Source organism: Equus caballus, chromosome 24, assembly GCF_041296265.1.
Source record: "Equus caballus isolate H_3958 breed thoroughbred chromosome 24, TB-T2T, whole genome shotgun sequence".
Lineage (NCBI taxonomy): Eukaryota > Metazoa > Chordata > Mammalia > Perissodactyla > Equidae > Equus > Equus caballus.
The window spans coordinates 45,707,507-45,734,225 of NC_091707.1; the positions used below are offsets into that span (position 1 = coordinate 45,707,507).

General features: G+C 44.3%; 1 protein-coding gene across 15 annotated transcripts in view; it reads right to left on the reverse strand.

Annotated features, from left to right (window-relative positions):
• FOXN3 (forkhead box N3) overlaps positions 1–26,719 on the reverse strand; it is a 390,902-nt gene that overhangs the window by 102,518 nt on the left and 261,665 nt on the right. For all 15 annotated transcript variants that reach the window (XM_023628246.2, XM_070249747.1, XM_070249746.1 and 12 more), the window contains one exon: positions 15,138–15,202. In XM_023628246.2, the coding sequence (XP_023484014.1) occupies positions 15,138–15,202 (65 nt within the window). The remainder of the gene's footprint in view (positions 1–15,137; positions 15,203–26,719) is intronic.

Consider the following 26,719-nt stretch of genomic DNA (forward strand, 5'->3'; position numbering starts at 1 on the left):
ACAAGTCAAAGTCAGAACATGTGGGTACTTAACTTTAACTAAAAAAAGAAAACATCGTGTCATATTATCTTAACTCTTTTGGGAAAACAAATACAGAGCATACGTGAGATTCCCTCTGCCCCTGAAATATGAGTATCACAGCCTTTGACTCCGGAACATTCGAGACAAAAGCCATGCTTGAGCAGGAATACAAAAATGACACTTTTTTTTTTATGGTAACACATTCTTAAGAGATTTGAAAACTTGAGAGGCAGTATTAGCCACTTAGACAGTATTTACAAAGCACCGATGAATGAAGACTTCACAGTTTACTGAAGATAACAAATGGTGCGGTGATGGGACAGGCCTTCCTGAACATCTCAATCCTTTCGACAAACAGCTCAGAGGAAGGCTCTTTTCTAAGTCGACCTTCAAGGTGCAACCGCGCCGAGAGGAGCTTTCAGTTGAAAAAGGTCTTGGTTATTCCACATTTCACTGGAATGTAACTGGCCTGCTTGCTTTTATTGTTTATCGAGATATAACTGACGTACAACCTTCTACTACTTTCCGGTGTACAATAGAATGATTTGATATTTGTATATATTGTGAGACGATCCGTCACCACACAGAGTTACAAACTTTTTCTTCTTGTGATGGGAACTTTTAAGATCTACTCTCTTAGCAACTTTCAAACATACACCACAGTACTGTTAACGCCTTGCTGAACCGTACATCCCCAGCACTCATTTCTATTTTATAACTGGAAGTTTGCAGCTCTTGACCACCTTCACCCATTTTGCCCGCCCCCCCACTCTGGCCTGCTTGTTTTAAATCTCGAAAGGTTTTCAAACACAATGCTTTCCCCACTGGCAAAATGCTCGCTATGAAGTTTCGAAATTTAAATAATGATTTCTAAATAAATTACTTCACCAACATATTTATCCATCAAGATACTACAGTGGAAGGAAAAACCACTTTGGGTAGAATTTTAAAGTTTGTATGAGTCTCCTGTGTGTTTTGGCAAAGACTTTCTCGAAGTTTTTGCTAAAAAGTTTTCATTTTTTTTTCCAAGTTTCACTAATAGGCGCATAAATCCATCTTAATCTACGTTTAAGAACCTAACTCTGGTTATGAATGTTAAAAAAAAAACCCACTCTCAGTAGAGATTGACATTTCAGTAATCTTTGCGAGCTGGCATGTTCAAAATGGAATCTAAATATTGTATTAACAATATCAATAACAAGCAGGTTCGGCGGGCCTTAATAAAACACGCTTGAATTGGGAGAGAAATTCTTGTTATTTTGTGTTTCACCCAGCTTTAATTTACATTGATTTAATAAAATCTATGACAATCTCACTTTTTAATCACATAAGAATTCTGAGTTTCACTACATGTGCATAATAAAAATGTGAAACCTAGCAGTAGGTGTAATGAAATTTTTGTTGCCCAATCATTTTTGAAACTTTCAACTGAAGTAACAAATCCCCAGCAAAGCCCACATCCATGTCCAGCTCAATTAATTTTCACAAACAGTTTACCCATGTAACCAGCACCCAGATGAACAAACCAGCACCTCAGGAGCCCCCTTCCACCCTCCTCCAGCTACTACCTTACACCCCAAGGATAAGCGCAACTTAGACTTCTCTATGCACACTTTCCCTATGAAGTCTGGCGGGGGGCCACACGGAGCCAAGACCACCCCTCTAGAGCCACAAAGCGCTGGCCTGCACATTATCTCATGTACTTCTTGAGAGGTAGGTGATATCCTCCTGGTCTTACAAATGAAAAACAAGCTTAAAGTCGAGTATTTGACCAAGCCAAGGGGCATATATGTGTATGTGTAAATGAGTGTGTGTGTGTGTGTATATTAGACAGAGAAAGAGATTATGAGGGATTGTCAGAGTCAGGACTCAAAGCTAGGTCTCTCCAATGCCAAACAGTTCTGTAGCACAAAAGCTATTTTAGGCAGTCCCATTTTCCTCCCAATTCACTGACTCACACGTCCAACAAATGCCATTTATAGTTAAATGGCCTTATATAGAGAAGAACTATCCCACCGCCTAGCCCCCAACACACACACACACACACACACACACACACACAGAGTATGACAGTTTTTGAAATGAAACCCATTTTCTCATTTAGCATCTTATCTTCCCCTCACTACATCCTGGATTGTGAACCATTCTGAGTCTCATTAGAGGTGTCTTAATTTTAAAAATTAAGTTGGGAACTAGCAAGTGAGATTCAAGAGGCTACATCTTTGGCTCTGAACTGGATTTTCATTATTCAATTACTCTTCAAATTATGCTGATTTAAGATGTGATTATTATTATTTTTCCCAAGTAGACTGGGTAATGACAGAAACACAAAGGCACCCTAGACTAAAGGTGATCTGAGGCTTGAATACCTCTCTCATCTGTCCAGTCACCCCAGCCCCATTTTACTTCCACCCAAACTACTTCTTGGTCTGCTGCTCTCCTCTGGCCTGGTCCATACAGCTGCTCACATCTCCTTCCACTTGAGCCCCAGGTATGACCGCTGCAATTCAAGTTACCGTGACCACATTCCACTGTGATCACGTGACACAGCGTGCATCCTGCACCAGTTTCCCATGTTTATGAACATCAGCTCTTAGTTCTTTCCCCTTCTTTCTATGCCTAATTTCAAGGTAGGACTGAAAATGCACCATCTGCCCCAAGTCCCCACCATCCAGCCACCCTTGTCTCCTCAGAGTCAAACCCACTCTCCACCACCTTAATCAGAAGCTCCCCACAATTCTGCCTGGGACACTTACCTTTCACCTTCTCATCTTCTTTCCTATAAGGGATAAAGTAAGTTACCTAAAAAGGACATGGTGACTTTTCCCATCTCCATCCTGGCTCCTCATATTTCTCCTTTGCTTTCAAACACACACACATCACATACCGACGTACTGTCTGTGCACTTATTTGTGCCCTGTGCCTTTGGTGTGGGCTTCATTATTTTGTGCACTTAGCTAAATGAGTGTTTTTGCCATGGCTGCAGTACAATGGCGCCTCTTTTGTATTGGGGCCTGGAGCGACACTGTGATTGAGAAGAGCACAGGTGACCATGTTGAGTAGTTCAGGGGGGCAGATTTAGGAGAAGCAGGGACAGCAGCCTTGCACTGCCCAAGCAACACCCCTCAGTGAAGTCTTCCCTGACTTCCTTCCCCTGAAATCTGAGCCCTCTTGCGACGGGATGAACCACCAAGGCTTCTCAGTGATTCTCTCTCCCAGCTAGATGGAAAATTCCTTGAGGGCAGTGGTCTTCTTATCTCTATCCCCAGCACGTCCGGGGGTACCTAGCTAGCACACTATAGGAAATCAAGGAATGTATGTGAAAAGGATGCATGTAATTCACTGTTATGAACTGTCCCCCCCCAAAATTGACAAACCCCTAATATGACTGAATTTAGAAATAGAGCCTTGAAAGAGGTAATTAAGGTTAAATGAGGACATAGGGTGGGACTCTAATGCAATAGGACCCTAATCCAACAGGACTGGGTCCTTATAAGAAGAGGAAGAGACCACAGGCAACACCTGCACAGAGAAAAGGCCATGTGAGGCCACAGTGAGAAAGCAGCCATCTGCAAGACAAGAAGAGAAGCCCAGGTAACATCAACCCTGCCAACACCTTGATCTTGGACTTCCAGCCTCCAGAACTGTGAGAAAATAAATGTCTGTTGTTCAAGCCCCCCAGTCTGTGATATTTTGTTATGGCAGCCTAGGTGATTAATACATTCACAACCATCCAAGCATCCTGGACTCTAAAGCTGGGACTCCAGGGATCGACTCTGGCTGCTGAGGGAAGTTTGCGAAGACCCCGAGGTTTGCTGCTCAAGGTTAACCCTGAGCCAAGGGCAGCAGCATCCCATCTTCCGTCTCTCCTGTGTCACCAAGTCTAGTGAAGGCAATCGTCTCAGCAATCCCCACTCTGCCAGGGAAAGCAGATGTCATCAGTAACTAAGATTCTGGGCCTCTGGAAATTATTTTTAACTTGACCGACACCACCATATGCCCTGAGACTTTGGCACTCCTGTGCACCCTGGATAATGGCCACTATCATGAAAAGAAAGCTGGAAGGGTCTCAAATGGGAGGATGTGCATTCTGGCCTTAGACCTTCCACTTACTGGTTATGTATACTTGTCTAAGAAACCTAACATTTTTGTGTCCATTGCTTTGTTTTCTAAAATGGCTGTGCTGTTGTAATGGATAGCTCCTTTTCTCTTCTTTGGGAACTGACCCTAACTTGCTCTGGAGAACCTTCCATCTCCCCATCCCAATGTGCTTCGAAGTGATGTTTCCACCCCCAGCATAAACCAAACCACCCCTCCCACTCCTCTGGTTACAGTGATGGTTCCAGGCGGCCATGTGATCCAGGCTAGTCTAATTACAGTGCATCTCAGGGCTCTTCCTGGGAACACTGGGGAAACGCCAGATTCAAAGCTGGTGTTTGTAGCCCAAGAGGCTGCCGGCAGCCACTCTGTCAATTCAACGTGAGCCTCTCCGAGCCTATTTCCACCAGAAGCAAAGCTGAGCAGGGAGACAGAGAGAATAGGTATTATGATCATCGTGATCCTACTTTGTTTGCTTAAGTCAAGTCGCCATCTCTGAAAAGCTCTCCAAGCTCATCTTATATTCTTTCAAGAGACAGGCAAGCCACTAAGTGGGCCTCCTCGGAAAACAGAGAGGTTGGAACTTCACTGACACCCAGAAATCATCAGTGATACATATTTAACTGATGCTATTCATTCAGAAATTCTTTATTAGTCAGGACTCTTGGATGCACATACAAAAGCCCAAATCAAGCTGCTTTAGGTAAGAAGGGGAATTTATGAGCTTATCTAATCCAACCATGGGAAGGACAGATGTACAACAGCCCCTCCTCTCTGCTGCTTTGCTTTGGGGCCATTTCTTGTACTCCGGTCAACTCCACGTGGTAGTCCTTGTGATGCGAGCATATCCTTTAGAGCTCCCAGACGCAAGATAAGAAGTACCAGAGCGGAACCCTGGCCTGGACTGGGTCACGTGCCCATCCCTCAACCAGTCACTGAGGGCAGGGAGCTCCCATAAGTTGGAACCTCCCATTTGGAATATACGCTGGAAGTGGGGTGGACGGGTTGGCAAACTGTAGGTCCCAGAAGAGGAGAAAGATGCCCTAGAGACCCTGGTATGGCTGTTAGTACCTGTGTTGTCCCTGTGAGCAACCCAATTGGGGCCTGCTTTCAGTTATGTAAGTTTAAAAGTGAAAACTTCATAATTATTTCATTTCCCAACCACGGCAAAACTTAAAGAATGAAGTCTCTCAGAGTCTCAGAAATTCAGTACGCACGAATGATAAACACAGAATTGGCCTTTCTACATGTCAGGGCTTCTCATCTCTTGTCACAACGCCCTTGCAATCTTGCTCAAAATGTGGGAAACGAATCCACAGCCAAGACACTGGGTTAAAGTCGCCCTACAGGCAGATGTCATCAGACACAGACCTGTGGTTCTAACACCTCACTGCGATTTGTGTCAAAGAAGCAAAATGAGATCATCCTGACCACGTCCCATGCAAAAATCACAGTCCAAAGAGTAACCAACTTGTGTGTGCTATGGTGACCATTAGGTGGGGGACAAGTTCAACACGACCCTTCAAATGATGTCTCAAAGTTCTTTATCACTGCAAGTATGTCTCTCCTTCTTTCCTTCTCTCCCTCTTGCCCACCTCTGAAATGAATCTTTGCAAACAGTTCATACTCTGACACAATCAGAGACACTAAGAGGAAGAAACAGGAATAGAGAACACAAGTCATTCGACTCTGTCCCCAAGGAACCTTCTTTTTCTGTGCCACGTTTCTGCAAGATCTTAGTTACTCAAGTGTCACTGAGAACAGCTGGTTAGGCCTCAAGTTCTCCTCCTCCTGTGAGTATCTCATGGGTATTGGTCCCAATGTAGCAGGAGCTTCAGAGAGATTGAACACGGTCTTCAACATTCCAGAAGGCGTAACTTCGGTTCAACTGGGGAAGAAGTTTTTTTATGTTATTGTTGTTTGGGGGTGGAAGGAACTGCAGAAAGGCTAGCATAAACAACGAATTCTATTTACTGAACACTCAGTAATCAGCAGGCACTGTGCCCACCCCGGTACACACACTATCTTTCAATTTGCACAAAATCCCATCAAGTACCACTATCAGTTTGGCTGGAAAGGAAAGGCTTAAACCCATCAGATGAGTTGCTCGAGGTCATACGGCTGGTGGGCAGAAGAGGTTGGCCTTTGCACCCAAGATGGCCAGCTCCAAGGGCCATCCTCTCTCCCACTCATGCTGCCTCCTCCAGAGTGAAAGCAGTGGCAATGGCACCTGCTCTTGGAGCACCTACTAAGTGCCAGGGATGCTCCCTAGATTGTCATCATCTAACCCTCACAATAATTATTCTGATCTCGCGAGACTGGTATTTTTGCATTTAACAGTAGCTCAAAGAAGTTTCCATAACTTTTCCGAAGTCAGACAGCAATTAGGCAGCAGGAAGGGAATGGAGCTGGGTATGCTTGATGGGAAAACTGAGGGCTTTTATGCAAAGACCAACAGGAGAGCTGGGTGGCATGGAAACACCAGAGAAACAGGGGCAGGAGGATGGCAGGAGAGATTTATTCTTGCAGACCCACAACGAGCAGTGATAAATCAAGCAGCCTTTATCCATGAGCCACATTCACTCATGCACATGCACACACACACACCTACACACATGCACACACACACACAATTACATACATAGACTCCTAAGCTATCCCACACACTGCAGCGAGTACTACCCAGGAGTTCTCAGCCACACCTTTCGGTCGTCAAGGGAACCAAACAAGAACACAAACTTGACCTCTTGCAGTTTATAGGTGGATGCTTTGAAGTTCACTTCTGGGACTCGTGTGAACAGCTTGCTTAGAGTATATTCCAAAAAATTCTTCTTCATTGTAAGCCTCGTGATAATTGTATGGAAATACTTCTAGACTTCCATCCAAGCACGCTTAAACAGAACTTCAAGGGGAAGGACTTTTCCAATTGTACTTTAAGATGGAGCACTTTGATAAAAGCCAGCTCTGCAGCACAACGTGGTCCAAGGCTGTATAAGCTTTATATTTTACAATCTAAGTGATACAATTTAATAGACAAGAAAAACATTTTAAAATGCTCAAAAAATTCAACTGTAAGGAAGTATTCCTATTGATGGATTATAATCAGTATAAAAATACCTAGATCTAGCTATCTATCTACTAGCAGAAAATTCAGATAGACTCAAATAAAATATTCTGTTAAGGGATGCGTTCCTCTCATTGCATTAACCTTTGAATGACTCATTCCAGGATTTCCCTTTTTCTCTAGCCACAGTCTTTGAAATATCTTAAAGTGAGCTATTTACAGTAGTCACGTGTGGGACAAGAAGAGAAATGAAGCACCTTAATCACCTGAATGAAAGAAGACAAAGAAGTGTTCATTTCTACCTTTTTCTCTTGTCATTATAAATTTCTTTTAGGCATTATAACAGGATTCTCCCCAGCCTCAGTCTGCAAAACACTGCAGAACATCTAGACATCTAAAGCGGAAACTTATTTAGAAGTAGGTATGCCATTTTAAACCAAAGATTAGTGTGAGTTCAGGTTTGTGACCCTGGCTCTGCGACCTTAAGCAAGACAACAGCGTTGGGCCTTATTTTCCTCACCTACAAAACGGCAGTCATAATGCCTAAGGCATAGGCTAACATAAGAATAATGTAAAGATCTCCAGCCAGACACAGAAGGGCACACACTGTATGATTCCAGCTACGTGAACTGTCCAGAAGAGGCACGTCCACAGAGACGGAAAGCAGATCAGCGGTTGTGCCCTGAAGGTCCCAGTGCCACCTTAATCGTCAGAGCCACCAGGTGGCTTTTCTTCAGTCCCATCCTCCCTGGTTCCTCTGCCAGTGGGTGCTCCTGCCTCTCCCCTCTTTCTGAAACTGCTGCCCTTCATTTCAGTGATTTTCCCCCAGTTTCTGACTCAGCTGCTTCTTTGCTGTTATCGTTGTTGCCAGCTACCACCCCGTCTTTCTAGCACAAATGTAAGTCTTCAATATGGACATTTTTCCTCTTCTTCATTCTATATTCCCCTGAAAATCCCATCTATGCTGTAATTTCAATGGTCATTTCCGGATTAATAACTTCCAAAACTCCCTCTCCAGCCCTGACCTCCGTCTTGTGTACTCCAGCCTCCGTCTCCACCTTCTCCGGGACACTCCCCTGAAACAGCAGGGCCAGCCCGTACACGCCCACCAGCAGGTGCCTGGCCCAGAGGACGCTCTCAAGACATGCTCTCAAGGCCATGTCCCCAGCTGAGCCGGCAACTCCTTCTGACTTCCTATTTCTGTCCATAGGAAGAAACACTGGATTCAGGGTACAACACTGGATTTTCACAAAAATGGTTACTACAGACAGTAGTTGAGAGACCAGCTGGAACTGAGGTCAGACAGGAAAATAGGGGCTATCCGACTGATGCCTTCTCACATCCACACCAGGCTGCAGATGCCGGGGAAGCTGACGTAACTGCAGATCGGGCAAACTGGGATTCCTAAGAGACAGGGAAGATCAGAACTGACCAAAGGCTTCTTTTAAAGTTGCATTTCCTTATATTTTTAACTAACTTACGAGCATGTTCTCAGTGACCACATAGAACTTGAGTGATTAGAAGAGCTGAACAGCACCCCTTTAAATCCACCTGACTGTAAACAAAACAGCCAGCCGACTTTCTTATTGTAGTTACATAAATATCTTTACAAATAACTCAGCGCAGAACAATAAGACAAACGATGCCAAGAGAAAGGGACCCCTCCTAAAGACCAAAGGGCTTCCACAGACCAAAAGAGGACAGAAGGCAATTAGGACTTGCGGGGAAAATGTAGAGAGGGTTTCTTCTCCACCCCCCTTTCTGTTATTACTATTTTTCTTGAAATGTGTGTGCCTGGGGGCAAGAATCAGGAGATTTATGCATTAGGTGGATGCCCTTGTTTGCAAATGGACAAAAGAGTCAGCTTGTGGAGCAGATTAGACGAAAGGAGCCAAAGAGCCCGGGGGCTGCAACCAAATGTGAAAGAAATGAGTGGGGGAGGGTCAGGGTAAACCTGAACAGAACCTGTGATCCTGGGTCTTAACGGAGAGGAGTAAAGAAGCACCTGGGACTGGAGACCTGAGGCCGTGGCAGACGAGGGAGTCCAGTGGCGCCATCCTGGTTCTATCAGAACAGAAATGCTGGTGGGGCTGGCAGAGAGAATGGAAATCACGCAAAGGAGAGGAGTTTGGGAACTTTTTCACCTTGAACATACCTGCCAGGATTAATAATCAGAAACCTTGGGCAGGAAACAAAGTCAAACATTAAAAACCTTCACTTTTATCACATATTTGCAAGGTGCCACGCACTGGACCGATGGATGTTTTCATGTTCACACTCTCCTTTAATCTTCACAAAGATTGTGGAAGACATACCTCACAGCCCCATTTTAAAGACAATTGAAACTAAGGATCAAAGTCCATCAGCTGGTGCCCAGTTTGGAGGGGTTCAAACCCAAGCGGATGTGATGTTAACTCTGTGTTCTTTCACATGGCCGTCTACACACCTGCTGTGTATATACAATTTTAGAGCAAGTGGTATAACTGGGTATTTGTGGGCTGGGTGACCTCCCAAGGAAGCAGTCCTATGTAAAAGGAATCCGAGATGAAGAAATGAACAAAAACTGTCTTTCAGATCTGTGTATAAACCCAACAGGATGTGGGGCGCCCCAGTCTCTGCCCTGCTCTGAGAATCGCTAGCCCCAGCAACTGGACACAGGAAACTTCAGCAAGGAAGGTAAAGAGCACGGGGAGACCACATTCAGAGGATTTTAGCCCTTTTCTCCTAAGATTCACAGTCTTGTAAAATGTTCTAATAACTAACTCTGTCAGGAAAGCATGTTCTAGATGCTTTACTAATATGAATTCATTGAATCCTCACAAGAACCCTATGAGACAAGCGTTATTATTAACATCCCCACAGAGAGGTGAAGCCAGTTGCCCAAGAAGCCAAGATAAGGTTTGTTTCCAGTTGTCCAAATCTGTAATATATGGCCTCCCTAAGATCCAGGAGACCTTTGAGCATCACGTTGTTCAAGGATCAGGATCTCCAGCCAACTTGCCACCACCCTATTTTCTCTCCTTAGACCCATCTGCAGATACAGCTGGCTGAAGGCAGCACCCTTTTTGCATTGAGGTAGAGCTAAACCCCAAGACCATTTTGACCTACTTTTAGGGAAGGTGCTAGAATGGAATAGAGCTGGTACTCCACAGGCAGCCTCTGCCAATGCTGCAGTCCACTTCTCCATTCACAGGTGAGAACATGCAACCCTAGGGATGTCATGTGACATCCAAGGTCACAAAGTTCACCAAGTATCAGAGTTGGGACCACAACAAGGTCTGCTTACTTGTAATCCAGTGCTCTTTCCACTATAACTTGTGTCTGATATACTGAGTACTTGCTCTTGAGCCTTTCATGGCATGAAATACAACCAAAGTGAGGTACTGCATGTGTCTTAGCAGTAAAAATGCACAGCAGAGCTATGGAGACGGTAAGGGGTGTGGAGAGTGGGGGATACACAATAATACTCCCAGGAAAGTAAGTACATGAAGTCAACCTAGAACTTGGAAACTGGCATTCCCCAGAGCAAGTCATCTAGTGGTCATAACTTCATGCATGTTTTACCGATGGCAGGCACTTCCTGTGCACTCATAGAACATGCATCTGACAGCAAAAGATCTGGTTTCCTTTTTCCCTGTCTGCTTTCGGGCCTGCAGCAGCACAACCCTGCTCTGTGCATTAAAAATGCCTTGAAGGTCTTCTTTCCATTTCATTAGCTCGTCCAGTGGATTGTCAGAAGTGAATGGAAATAAAAATCTGCTATGCGTGTTATGGAATTTATTTTAATTCTACCAGTGCATCCTACAGAAAGAGACTTAATGATAATTAGTGGCCCAATACTGGAGTCATAGAGAAAACGAAGGCAGATGGAGGGCCAGGAAGGCTGGGGTGGGGAGTTAGTAAGTGGGCAGGTTTGCATGACCAGTGGTGGCATCAGTGCTTGAGCAGCTTTGCAAGAAGGCTGGGCCGCACAGTCTGACCCCAGAATGGGCTGTAAGTGGACAAGCAGGCAGGCCCTGGGCCTCCCTGGGTAACTCCAGCCTAATCCAGAGCCTGACACACAGAGACGGATAATCAATGCTTGCAGGTGGGATAGTGTGGGTGGGCCTGGGGAACACCTGCTCAGAGAAAGAGCTAGAAATAAAAAGATACGTGGGCCCAAATGGTCAGCAGGCATGGAGCTGTAAAGGCAGCAGCTTCTCTCTGAACCAAACTCCACGTGGAGCTCTGAGGCCTACAGGGCCTATGAAGGCCAAAAGGGCAGAAGTGGAAGATCAGATTGGGGGCTGCTTGCAGCAACCTTCTGTAGGAGGCATGAAGTGAACAGGAACAGTGATGCCATATGTAGCTCTGGGACGAAACCTCCAGGGACCAGAGGAAGGGTCAGACCTGGGGTGAGGAATGTCATTAATTAGGAATCACCGACTCATTAAAATAATTCATCTGAGGGTGATGTTTAAATAAAGTAACCTAATTTTAAGTTTGATGGGTGTATGCAATGTGTGTGTACATGGGGGGGCGGAGTTAGGAGTTTGGAAAAGGCAAAAAATATAAAATGCTTTACGCTCTTAATTAAGAAAATCAGAGACATTATTAACTAATACAATAAAAAATGTATTTCAAACACATAGAGACCATAACAGAGACATGCAGAGGGGACGATTGGAGACACGTCTGAATAAGCCACGCTCATCTGTCTGGACTCTTCCTGGGTCCTTTAAACAAAGGGTTTGTCCCCTTTTGGCGCCCAGCAAGGTTTCTATTGTACAAGAACTGAAGTGCTCTCTAGTCCACTGAAACTGCTAACACGCTAAAATTGTCCCTAGCAGCCTAAATGGCATTTAAAATAAATACTGGGAATTGATGAAATGACCAATTATGTTAAGTACTCATGCCTGGTGTAATCCAAACCAAATCTTACCCCATTATCCTCAAAACTCGAGGCGATTCAGCAGGCCCTCTTGCCAGTGATTCTGCAAGAACCAAAACACAGAGGCCACACTAGGGTAGGACCTCGAGCGCTTCCAGTTAATTCTTGCAATTGGTCTTACGCTGGAAAAAAAATTACTGTGCCACATTTCTGCTCAACAGCTTATAAACCAAACAACCATTAGACAGCATACACCGCTTTCCCACTGGAACCATTATGTCACTTTGTTCCACTGATTTCAGGTTTTAACTTCCATTATTCCCTCTTCAGACATCACAGTGTTCTTCTTAAACATACCTGGGAGCACATGATGTCATGGTCCCAGAGTGCCCATGAATCACTCATTTTCCGTCTGCCACATCAAGTCCCCACTGCCACCTCTCTGTGATGCTCTCATGCTCCACGCTCTTGCTGTTTCCCCTTTCTGTTCCCACACGCCCACAACTATTTTTCAAGGCCTCGCTCAAGCGTCAATTCTTCCTCGAAGTGACAACCCCTACGCTCTCACCTCCCTGACAAACAGTCAGTCTCTCGCCTCTAAACAGTGTGGCACGTCTGCTTATTGTGTTGCTCCTGCATTCTTTGAGTCTCATCCCCTAGGGCCACTCCACATGGCAGGTTCTCCCCAACTCCTGTGTGGCCCAGTTCAGCCAGTTCAGACTGTGTTCAGGATCCTCAGTCAGGCTGGGCTCTGTTGGTTGGTCCCTGGGCCCCTGTGTCACCCTGTGTGAGCAAGCTTCACCTTCTACCCCAGTCCTAGGAACTGGTTCTTTAGGGTGTCCTGCTTGCCTTCAATACCAATGCTGGGAGCTGGTACCTCTTAACAGAGTTCTTTCCTGGTCTGATTACCTAGACAAATGCCCACCTGCTTGCTATAGGGAAAAAGAAGGAATGCGTGCATATTTTGCAAGTGTGAAGTACGGAAAGATGAGACAGGGAGCATGAATCAGGCACATTTTCTTCTACTTGAGTCCTACCTAAACCTTTCACCGGCATGACCAGGCAGCTCTCTTATTTCTATACCCCTATCTTTACCATAAAACTTTTGCTCGTGGACACCGGCAACTTCTTGATGAGCCACACCACCCACCAAAGGAATAGAAAAATATTAATTAGGAAGAACACCCACGTAGTTCGAAAAATCTTATTGCAATAAAAGTGTCTCAAGAACTCTACATACAGATACAGCAAATGAAGAAACATCACAGGAAAAAATTGTTAACGCATCCCCGCCCACACTCCCAAACTCTCAGCAAGATTCTTCTGAGTTTCACGTTTATAAAAACATAAATGGGCTGCACTGAATTGGATGTGCATTCAACGAGCATCTGAAATCTGTAATCATTTAATCCGCAATGCCTGGAACAAAGAGAGAATTTTTAACCCAATCAGAAAGACAAAGAAAGTCTACCCCTGATGAGATGCAATCTCATAGTGAAGTCACTCAACTTTAGAAACCTCATGGACATTTCCCCTCACGCTCCCACCCTGCAGAAATAACCAAAAACTGATTACAGCAAATCTCACCTTATGTGGAACTTAATGAATGAAGATCCCATATGAAAATGCTCTAAGTAAATGAAACCCCTTTCCTGAAAATAATCCACACACGGATGATATTCATATCATTACTATAGATCTAGAGGAAAAATAAAGATGCACATAACTGCAAAATTCACTTGGAAAAAACCCAAAGGCTCATCATAATCGGTTTCCACTTATATTATCAGAAAGGAGAACAGATTTTTTTAAAAAATTGTCAATTTTTGAAAGCGGAAGCAGTTCCCTTTTTTCTTAAATATTTAGGATATCTATGACAGTCATTAATATTAGGATTGATCAAATGTGCCTGCCTACATTTCACTTGGACAAAGCAAAAAAGCAAAGAAATTCTTAAGTTCCTGATTTCACAGGCTATTAAAAAGACAATATGCAATTGCATGGCCTATAAAACAACAACAAAAATGTGATGACATCTCTCCCAATTGTTTGAGCTACTCTGGAAATGTGAAGATAAATGTTTCTTTTCTTAGCCACATTTATATTCTACTCCTTCACACCCAGCTGGCCCTCAGAATGTACTTTTCAGGAAAAGAGGCGTCACAGCTCTAAACCAACCAAAATGCACTAAAACTCCCCACTATTGGCCCAGTATAGTTCTAAAGCTCTTGGTACAACCAAATTCATCTGCTTTTGGCCAGTTGTGCCATTCTGACACCTGGCCAATCAACAGGGGTGAAAGGGGACAGGAAACTGGAAGACCCATGGAAGCCAGCCGATTCCAGCTTATCTGCAAAACAGACATCCAAAAGCGATAACCCAAAAGCAATTCTTAAAAGTATTTAGGATTCATCTTATTGCTATTTTTATCCATTTATTCTTCTTTAATTTTATCTGGCCATTTCGAAAGAAACTTAATAGCAGATGCAGAGGTGAAAGGCAGTTGGAATTCCTTGAGAACACTGGACAGGGACTAGTGCAAAGCAGCTAAGGTGGGCTGGACAACAGGAAGGATGTCACCGTGCAAATGATGCTCCTGGGGACAACGATGGGGTGACTGAACTCTGAGCCTCAGAAAAAATCACAGTCAAACTTCCAGGCACACATGGATGTCAGGGGACAGCAAGGAACGAGTGGACCTCCATGATGACCAAAGTGCCAGAACACCCAAAACATTCCTCCTTAGCCCAAGGACTGGAAATACAGGCCAGTTTATGCTACTGTCACATCCTAACTACCACGTAATTCCAATTTCACCAAAGCAAGCTGAACACTTCTGGAATGAGAACTAATGATGATAAACCAAAGAAGCAGTCCTGGTTTCAGACTAACAATTCTCAGTAACAGGAGACGTGAGTAGGAAGAAATAAAGAGAGCTGGACAAAGAGAGCCTACCCACAACAGTCACCCATCTCCAGAGGGTGCCCACTCCTCAACAGGACAGAACTCTCCTGATTGACACCAAGCACCGAGGAGCAGTGAGAGGGGGTGGTGGGAAGGGGAGAGGCGCTCCTAGAGACCTACCTTGCAGGAGGGCTCCATTTCTCTTGAAGAAGGTACTGCCCGGCCAGATGGGTGGACCTGATGTGCTGTAACAGAAGAGAAACCAGCATAAGGGCGGGCTCACTTACACTCACTCACTCGCACTCAGAACAGCCCCTTCTCCAGACATCACCCAAAATGGCCTGAAAACACTTTCCCAGTTAACGCATTATTTACACTCACTGGAAACGCATCTTTAAAAACCATTAGGTTTGTTTTATGATGAATGGGCTTCCTATTTCACAGGGCAGAACCTGTCTGTGTGGGTACTCTGGTTACTCTCTTGACCCTGCTCCCACCTGGGCACTGAAATCATTCGCAGGTTAAGAAAATGGCATATTCACACGGTTCAATATCATAGCTTATAACTTAAGAAAACTGGCTATTTTATTCACAATTTTATGAATTTATGTGGCAAAGAACTCCTATCCACATCTTCTGAGACCAAGTGGGTTGTCCGACACTTCCTGGGGCCACCTGCCTGTTATGAATGCAAACTTGCCTTTCTTGGCGGCTTTTCTACCACCAAATCCTTAATATACAGAAATGACCTTGATCGACTCCCTCCCTCCTCCATCTTGTTTTGTATCTTGTTTTCAATTTCTTGGCTTAAAATGTTGCACTCCATACCCTATAAAACATTTTGCAGATACGTTACCACCCATAGTCTGGTAACAAGAGAGGCAAGAAAACAAGAAAGACCAATACATCACAAAGACACTGTACTGCATTTATAGACGAGCATTTTCACTGTTTTAAGACACCCCGTGAAAAACTTTATAACCAAGCCAGTCTTAGCAAAATATCCTTAGAGTGGGAAGTAGGTTATTTTAAATCAAGGATTGGTTTAGATTCATGGTAGAAAGCACTTAGTCAAAAATGTTATTACATTCAGCCCAAGAGGCAGTATAAATTACTTTCACCAAAATGGTACATGGCAAATGATATTGGTTAATGCATAATCAATCACCTTCAACACGAAAAAAATAAAAAGTTGGTGTGAACAATACATTTGTAAGTTCAGCAGGCACACACATATACAGAATTAGAAAACTGGAGGGCTCTATAAGGAATGCTTCACCAGTCAACTAGGGTCTAGAGATACAGGAGAGCAATACTGTTAACAAGGAGAAATGCCAGTGACACATTCTGCCGACCCAAATTTCATCACCAGAGGTACAAACAGCATAGCAGGTACAGGGACACGTTACATGACTGCGAAGGAGCAGAGAGGGAGGAAGAAAAGAGCAACAGCATAAAAATACTATTAAAAATCAAAATAATGTCAAATGTGCTAGAAAACACACACTATGAACCTTGATGTAAATGAATCTTCTTGTTTTATTTTGTTTTGGATCCGTGACACTCAGAGAAAGCGAGAAAAACGAGTGTCAGCCATGGCTTCTCCTGCAGCCCTGATTCCCAGCTCTGGCAGCTGTGGCCTCCGAGTGGCCAGGAGTTGCACAGGATAATAGTAAATCTGGCTGGGGTCTCAGGGCCACAGGATAATGGCAGCAAGCTGATTTCTCTTCCATCTGATTCCTGGCCTATTCTGCTTTGAGGCTTTTAAGGCTCAAAGTTGCATGAAGAATAATGTGCATTAAAATGCTTAAGATTATCTTTTAACAACTCCGGCCAGCTCCCAGGATTTTACCATCTTCTTTTTATAAGAAAGCAGGAAACAGCAAGCCGGCTGTTGCCAACACTGAATCACCTGATGTCTAAAGATATTTAAAGACTGAGGACTTCATTACAGGGGACGTGGTGCTTCCAGAGAATTCAATAATTGAGTATTACTGCAGGAGCCTGAATATCCAGCTTACTTCCATCCAAATCTCCTCTTTATCCTGATCTTGATTGGGCTGAAAACTGAGCAGACGCCAGGGAGGGAGCAAATGTGGGGAAGCGAGGTCGGGTAAATCCAGTGGTTTAGATAAGGAAAATTCTCTGTATGATAGAAATCTACTTAAAGATTTCTACAACATCCTTCTAATGTACCTAAGTCACTGATCACTATTCTAGTCGCTCTGCCCTGCTGTTCATGTAATCTCTACCCTAGCAGTGGAAAGAGAGTTGGACTGGCCCACCCACCTGGCTCTTACCTGCCCCCAATGTCACTGATGAATTCACCTGTGGTCTCTTGCTAGCTCAAGGTAAGCTGGTTCCTGCCATGCTAAAGCTTTTGAGCTCAGTGGCCCCTTATTCTACACTTTTCTTTTGGATGGTCCCTCAAAACGACATCTTCTAACTTAGGAGATGCAAGGATTTATTCAGTGCTTACTGAGGACTGTGCTTGTTGTTGAGAAGGACACAAGGGGAAAAATTAAAAGCCATATTTTATGGCCTCTAGGAACTTACTGCCGTGCTTACCTAGCTTCAACCTCCTAGGATTCTATCTAAAGTGATAAGAAATGCCTATGGAAAGGTTAGTAGTTGTGGATGGACCTGGTGGCTGCAGGTTGGGGAGGCAGCAAACTGATCTTTTTCTCCATCTGGAGATGTCCCTGGCTCACAGCCCTTTAAAGCTCAAAGTTGGTTTTAAAAAATTATACACAAAATTATTTAAAAGCCTATCTTAACCATAGTAACTCAGAGAAGAAGCTAATGGTCAAGGTCTTTATGGGAGGAGCTGAGGCAACCCTGGGAACCAATCATTCATGTGGCAAATCAAGAGGAGGGGAGGGTGGGGGACTCTCTACATCCAGTCACTTAAATGTTGGTGATTTGTGAATGGTAACAGCCATGAGAAGTGGCCACGAGGGCCCCCTTAAACCTATTGGAGCGGGCTTTAGTCACCTTACAATGATGGTTACATTGCTCAACACTGGGAGGGCAAATTATCATTTACAGAGCCCAGTGATCAACACTGTTCCATGGGCTCCTTCAATCCTATGGGTGGGCAGGGCAGGACCTATCTTCCCCATTCAACAGATGAAGAGATGGAGGGACTTTCCCAAGGCATCTCTTGGTTGATTAGTGATCAGCCCACCATCCCAACACATACACATCATTGGCCCCAACTTCATTGCTCATCTTCCAGCTTTCATCTTCCAGTCTTCTGGCACTAAGCTCTTCGCTACCCTTCTCCACTGAAGAAGGTTGCGGATGGTATTTCACTAAGAATCTCTCCAAGGTAAAATGCCAGGCTAGGCTAGAAAAAGCAATCAGGCTAACCATATATGAAAGACAGATCCATGGGCTCATATTAGCAGAATCAACACAATGCTGGTGCCACAAATATCTCATTTCCATAACTCTAACAAACTCTAACACGACCTTTGGCACTAGAAGCCAAACCCACTTTGTGACAAAGGAAGCTGACCAACAGGTTAAGAGGGCCTTGCCTGCCAGAAAAGCAGTTTGTGAACTGGCATTTGAGCACATTGATCCAGCTCATCACTAAGACCAGAGCTAAGCCAGCAAATCCCAAGAGATGAGCAATACCGTCCTGAACAGCATACCCAGCATCTGCCAGAGACTCACAGCCCTCCATCCCTTCCTGGCCTCACACTCTCAGCTGCATTACTTCCCACTCCCAAGGGAACACCGTGAGTCAACGGGTCATGCAGCCCTAAGGTGGCTCTTGGCATAACGATGTGATCTGTCATGTGTTTTCTCTGTGTCCATGAGCTTTCATCATTGTGAGAACCGGCTGGATGGTAACCAAGACCCTGGGAGGTTCTGGCAAGACCCACACCTGTACTCACCAGCCTGGACTTTCTGTAAGTTTACTGAAAACCAAATTAAGAAAAGTACTTTTTTCTAACAACCCAGCCGCCAAATGTAAACTGGTATATCTAAAAGAGAGTAAGATACTACAACATGGATGAACCTCAAGGACATTAAGTGAAATAAGCCAGACACGAAAGGACAAAGCCTACATGATTATATGAGGTAGGAGAGTGGTCAAATTCACAGAGACAGGGGCTAGAGGGAGTGGGGAATGGAGAGTTCTTTAACGGGTACAGAGTTTCCATTTTGCAAGATGAAAAGAGTTCTGGAGATGGGTTGACAACAGTGAGAATGAACTTACACTACTGGACCGTATGCTTAAAAAGTCGTTAAGATGGTATATTTTGTTATGTGTATTTTATCACAATTTAAAAAAAAAATTTAATGTAAAATGAGAGCGAGAGACAAAGAGAATGAATATAGGAAGGACTCCAGGAGAAGTGAATCAAAGCCTAGAGTTTTAGGCAGGGAAGGACCAACCTACGTGCTGTCGCTAAGGGTCCTGCAGTTGGCATCTCTGCCAGAATGATCCACAGCACGGTGAAAAGCAGAAAGCCCAAACAGACTGGGGGAAAGGAAAGGGATGTAGTGAGACCAGCCTATTCTAATCTTGTACTTTCAGAGGCCAGAGCTTGCCCACTACTCTTTAGGCAACTAAGCAGATTCCTGTCCTATTCTTAGCACTGGAAACAGCATGCGAAGGCAGTCCCTCTGGATGTGTGACACCCACCATCACACTGTGTTTTCCCATGAGAAGTCAGAGCATAGTAATGAAGGAGGAATCCCGGAAAAAATACCAGGAATTCTATTGTTTTCATTCTAACTGTGGATTAATCACCAGGAAATAACAGAAAAACAAATACGACCTATGCCACACACTAGCCCAGACCCGTTGGGTGAAGGATGCCAGTCGCTGAAGTTTGGAACGAAGGAATCAGAGCAGCCTGGATGGACAGACATGTGTGAGAAGGCCTCAAGTTTCACAAAATCTGGTTCACTATCTGAGCATCACCACTAAGCAACACGCTTCAAAGTTCAGAATTCTTGAGGATATTCCTGACGCTTTTATAATCTTCCAAATAAAATAGAAGCATGTTGACATTCAAAGGGAAAGTGGCCACCTGGTCCTATCCGAGGTGTGGTGGGGAGAGCACGAGATTTGGAGTCAGGGAATTTGTGCAAATACGCTAAAAGTCTTAGAACTTGTCAAAGTCTCCATTCCAAGCCTGCAAACGGGGCCATAACAGCATCTAGTGTTTAAGGATAAAATGAGATGATCCATGTCAAGCGGATATTCTAGGAAATGCAAAAATCCCAGTGGTAGTCTTGATTACAAGACGGCTGCAGTTCAGAGAAGTTAAGTGACGTGCTTGGTGCCAGCACTTCCTCCTACACTCTGTGGACTCTCCCAATTTGGCTCTTTTCTTCATTCTTGTGATGGAAGAGGTAATGGCACCTTCATCTTCTTCTTTTCCTTAAGGATGCTTTGAGATCATCTCATCGCAAATGCTCCTCCGTCCAAAGCAGCAATGAACCATTTCTAAGAATCAACAGGTGGGAAGAAGCAGCATCAGAGATGCCACCAGCTCTAAAGAAAGCTAACAAGAAACAGATAACTTCACGTAGAATCCTGCAGAGATCCAAACTGGCAAGGACGGCTGCCCGCAGTGACCTTTCAGGGTCGTGCAATCAAAAGGCAGAAGAGACCGGGTGGAAACATGCCAACCGGCCGATGTTCAGAGGCTGGCAATTGTTGGGAAGGCATTACTGACGTGAGAGCAGGACCTCAGAAACCACAACTGAGAGTGTGGCAAGATCACTCTGAGGAAAAACACGAATTGTGGTGAGGAATGGAATCGCTGTCACTTTAGCCAAATGTTAAAAGTGGAGACTCATCCTGGCTCCAGCTGGATCAACCTGCAAATAGTTCTTGTGCGCCTATCACAGCCAAGGCCCCAGATATGCTGGGGGCTGAAATGGTGTGAGACTCAGACAGAAGCTCTGGAGTAAGAGCTAGAGCTATTTTCAATACAATCATGTGACACCAAACGACATCTCGGTCAACAACAGACCACAGATACGACAGTGGTCCCCTAAGATTAATCAAGCGGTCTCGCCTGACCAACCCGGTTAAGTTCCAAGACCCCCAGTGGATGCCTGAAACGGCAGATAGTACTGAACCCTATATACACCATGTTCTTTCCTATACAGACATACCTATGATAAAGTTTCATTTATGAATTAGGCACAGTAAGAGATTAACAACAATAATAATACAATAAAACCATTATAACAATATACTATAACAAGAGTTACCATCGATCTTAGCAACCTTGGCATCTGATTTTTTTCCTTCTTTATTAAGTTGACCATTCTTACCTTTTCACTTAAAGGAAAAACAATTTACTGCTTCTCTTTGCCATATCTGAATTGCCAGCATCCCTACTCTCGTGCTTTGGGGCCATTATTAAATACAGTAAGGGTTACTTGAACACAGCACTGCAATACCTCGATAGTCGATCTGATAATCGAGACAGCTACTAAGTGACTAACAGGTGGTTAGTGAACACAGTGTGGATGCGCTGGACAAACGGGTGATTCATACCCGGGGGGGACGAAGTGGGACATCACCAGATTTCACCACGCTCCTCAGACGTGCAATGAAAGACTTACTAATTGCGTATTTCTGGAATTTTCCATTTAATATTTTCAGACCATGGGTAACTGAAACTACGGAAAGCAAAACTGAGGGTAAGGGGGACTACTGTACCGTATAGCCTAGGTGTGCAGTAGACTACACCATCTAGGTTTGTGTAAGTACGCTCTATGGTCTTCGCACAATGAGGGAATCACGGGATGACACATCTCTCAGAACGTATCCCTGTTGTTAAGCGATGCATGACTGTATATCAATGTTTCATAACATTCCACCAAGCACGCTACAAAGTTTAGGGCTTCTCTCCTCAGACACATTTGAGAATTGCTGTTGACCTCCGGCAGGGTTTCTTAACCCCGGCACTACTGATATTTGGGGCTGGATAATTTGGTGTCACGGGGGCTGCCCTGTGCACCGCAGTGTGTGCAGCCACCTCCCTGGCCTCTACTTACTAGATACCAGTAGCACCCTCTCCCCAGCTGTAACAACTAAAAAGGTCTCCAGGTACTGCCATGTGTCCACTGGAGGATAAAACTGCCCCCAAATGAGAACCACTGACCTAGTGGTCAGCAAACCAACTAAGCTGGCCCCAATCTTCTCTCCACTCACCAAGTCCCAAACGTCCCTCTCTACACCTCATCAGGCAACATCACCTCCTCTTTTCTACAACCAAAGCCACTCTCCCTAAGTTCATTCATTCTCTGTTATTTCCCCCAGTGTCTGTATCTTCTTCTCTGCCAAAGTAACTCCCCTTCGGCCCTTCTTTTCCTCTAGAATCTCCTTCCCTCCATTACCCCTCGCCTCCACTCGCCTTCCTGTTCTCAGGACTAGGAGTTTGTCTTATCCATCATCAAACATCCCCTCGCGTCCAGATCTCCCTCTTGGCTCCCATAACCCTGCTGTGCACTAACAAAGCCCACGAGTTGGGAACTGCGTGCCTGACGTCCACCGCTTCACGTCACAGTCTCCCTGGACTGGCTGCAGTCCTCTTCTATCAGGGGTCACCAGAGGCCTCCAGTCACCCAGCTGTCCAGGCCTAACAGCCCTTGAGGGCACTACAGTCTCTCCCTTGCCCCACTCCATACCCCCCACATGCGCTCACATGAGAGGCTTGCTTTATTATTTTTTTCTGATTATATAAACTCCCTATAATTTTTGACATTATCTCTTTAAAATCCTTTCCAATTTTAGCCTCAAAACACCCTCCTAGCCTGGTTCTTCTCCTCCCATCTCCTTTCTAACATTCTGTTAGCTCTTTGTCCAGCCTTGGCCCCATAATTATGAGCATTCCTAGAGTTTTAGTCCTCTTTTCTTTTCTACTCATTTTTCTTTCCTTGGAGAGTTCATGCACTCATGGGAAATTTGGATTTTCCAATTCTGCACCTCCAGCCAACCTTGTCTCCAGACTCTGGAACGTACCTCCGGCTGCGTCTTGATACCGTACTCGGCTGTCCCCCCACTACTGGTCCCCACGGGCACCTTCTAGACTGCCCTGGATCTCTCAGTGTCTCCATTAGTTCTTGAGGGCTGCCACAACAAGTACCACAGCTGAGAGGCTGAAGCAAAAGAAACTTCTTGTCTCACAGTTCTGGAGGGTAGAAGTTCAAGATCAAGGCTGGTTTCTTCTAAGGGCTTAACAAGAATCTTTTCCACGCCTCTCTCCTAGTTTCTGGTGGTTGCTGGCAATCTTTGGCCTAAATATACATCATCATCATCCAGATCTCTGCCTTTATGTTTACGTGGCATTCTCCCTGTGTGTTCTCATCTGTGTCCAAATTTCCCCTTTTTATATTGGCTTAGGGGTCCACCCTACTGCACTATGACCTCATCTTAACTAATTACATCTGCGATGACCTTATTTCCAAATAAAGTCATATTGTGAGGTGCTGAGCATTAGGACATCAACATATGAATTTCGGGGGGACGACAATTCAACTTATAACAGTGTCCACAGCTGCCTTCCTTTCCACACGGTGCACAGACTCCCTGCAACACGGAGACACCTGTGTCTTTCTTTTCCTAAATCCCTAGCACCTGCCACAGTGCTTGCAACTTGGCTGGCAACTATCAATGTTTGCTGAGGGAATAAAAGTTTACAATATAACTCATTCCTCATAAATACAAAGACGAGAAAACTCATTCAGCCCTTGCTGACCTGTAAAATTTTTAAGTCAAAAGTCCTGGAGTCTAACTCATTCCTTTCCCACACCCCTGTCTGCTGTCACCCACTCCCGTCAACTCTTTCTTTCAAATGTCTCTGGCACTTTCCCTTCCTTGTATTTCTACTCTACTGGGTCAAGTCATGGTAGATGTTCCCAGTAGGATCTTAATAAGTCTTCCCGCCTCCAATCTCTCCCTTCACCCCAGTCCACCCTGCCTAACACCACAGCAGCCTTCTCAAAGCACAGCGTCTTCATGAGCTCTCCCCTTGGTTTACAAGCGGTTCCCCAAGAAACCCCCAAGAGTTGCCTACAGTGCTGTCAATGGTGGGGGTGGAGGGATGGGTGTCTAGAAGAGGTCCCGCCCCAATGAAAACAAAGGATCTCTTTTTAAGTGCCTTATGCATTGTTTTCATATCATTTTTCATTTGAAGAGTTTGCTGGTTACAAAAGTATGTGAAAACCAACAGCTTACCAGGCAGAGTCAAGTCCAATAGGTTCCCTGCCTGACACAGGTCTCCAGAACACACGTGTACCCCATCTATTTCTAAGGGCCCATTCAAGCCAGTTCTGTTTCTGTCTGCCTGGAATGCCCGGCTGCCCTGTTCTCTTTCCTATTCAAGTCCTACCCCTCCTTTATGGGGTTCGACTCAAATCCCAGATCCTGGAGAAACTTTTTCCGGTCAGTTCCACCCTGGGACCTCTCCCACCTCTGAATTGTCTGATAATTACTATCTGCACAGCCAATTTGGGAACTGACCACACTCTGTGGTATTTCCTGATCTGACGTCTTCTTATACCTTTAATTCATTTTCTACAGGTGTGGGTCTTACTTTTCCAAAGAGCGAAACCCCATGTGGGCAGAGTCTAAAGGTGACTTCCGTCCTAGACCTTGGCCAAGTTCACTGCACACAGAAGATGGTTGTCATTATTCTACTAAGTGATTTTATAAAACAGCAAAAATGCTACCTGCATATCATTCACAGAATTATTTCAAACACTAAGGATTAGAAAATACTCTTGCAGACATTTTTAAGTCTCTTACAAAGGAACTAGCCTATATAGTAACATTTCTTCTTTTACCATCATCTCAGATAAAACCTTAAAAATCTTTGAAAATGGAAGCAAAATTATAAATCTCATCAGTGATGCTAAGTAATAGGTTAGGTAATTTGGATTACTCTTTTCGGTGATTTCTTGATTACTTAGGAATATATAAATAACTAGATAAGTACACGTATAGCTCTCATAACATGGAATGCATGTTTGGGTATACTGAAGACATTCTGCTAGAAAACCCAGCTTCAGTTTTAGATGCATACAGCTCATGATACATCTTATGAACAGATGCAAAGGTGTTTATCATTATCTTCGTGCTACACAGTTTCTAATTTTACATATGAAAACCAAGACATCATTCAGCATAAAGTACATTATTTGCATGATATATTTGCATTTGTAAAACACCCACATTTACTTTTACTGCTTAATGGGCCTGGTTAAAATGGGCCACTCTATATAAATGGAGCACACTGGTTCCCAACTCAATGGTGCTGATAAGAAAACTACTCCTTTTAGATGCAAATGAACCTACTAATCACAATTAAAATGGTGGAGTTGAGGAAAGCAGAGCAGCTGTTCCAAGAGCTACACGTCCAGGGCCAGTTTGGTTCTAGCTTAATCCCTGACGCAGCCTGGGACTCCCCCAGAGAACATCTCCCCAGGGGCCAAAGGGATAAACTTAACTTTTCCAAAGGTAAGGTTGGGAAGAGAATGGCGGTAAGTTCCTGAATCCGGAATCTGGGCTGACTGTGGCCCAACCAGTCGATCCACGGTGTTAACCCAAACTTGTCCACAGGGCCAGAATTTTAACCAGTCCAGTTCAAAGGACATAAGTGGAACAGAGGCAGGAGGATTGCATTTGTAAAACTCACAGAGGAGAGGCAAGACATACATACGAAAAGTTAGGTAATTGAGACATCCCCTTAAAACAGTAGTTGCTAAGCAAAACAGTATGGCGCTTCCTCAAACAATTACACACAGAATTACCACACAATACAGTGGTTCCATTTCTGGGTACACACCCAAAAGAACTGAAAGCAGGAACTCAGAGACACTTGTACATCCATGTTCACAGCAGCATATTCACAACAGGCAAAAAGCAGAAGCAACCCAGTGTCCATCAATGGATGAACTGATAAGGAATATGTGGTATATACATACAATGGAATATTATTCAATCTTAATAAAGAAGGAAATTCAGACACATGCTACAACACAGGTCAACCTTGAAGACATGATGCGAAGTGAAATAAGCCAGTCACAAAAGGTCAAATACTATATGATTCCACTTATATGAGGTACTAAGAGTAGTGAAATTCATAAAAGACAGAAAGTAGAAAGGCAGTTGCCAGGGGCTGGGAGGAGGAGAAAGTGGGGAGCTGTTATTTAAAGGGTACAGAGCTTCAGTTTTGCAACGTGAACAAAGTTCTGGAGACGGATGGTGGTGATAGTCACATGACAATGTGAACGTACTCAATGTCACTCAGCTGTACAATTAAAATGGTTAAGATGATAAATTTATGTTATGTGTATTTTACTAGAATTTTAAAAGATAGATAGATAGATGGAAAGTAAATAAATGAACAGACATTTCCTAATGGTCAGCCAGACACTACCTAGGGCAGGTGGCACCTTCTGCTCCTCTGTCCCAAGGATGTGGAAGTAGGAGCTGGTTTTCCCACCTTCTTTTCTCTCACCTGTCCATCCACTGAACAAACATGTTTTTACACCTGCTATGGGGACATGGTAATGAAAAAACTATCCTGTTGTCTAAGACGAAGAGACACGGATGCATAAACAAACAAAAGAAAGGATCTGAGGTTGCACAGAAGATGACAGAAAGCTCTTGATAGACAGCTGTGAGACCACTGCCCTTGGGTCCCTTGATCATTATGCCATGAAACTGGACACTAGCGCCTTCTGGACAACGACCCTCTTGTTGGGCAGAAACCACT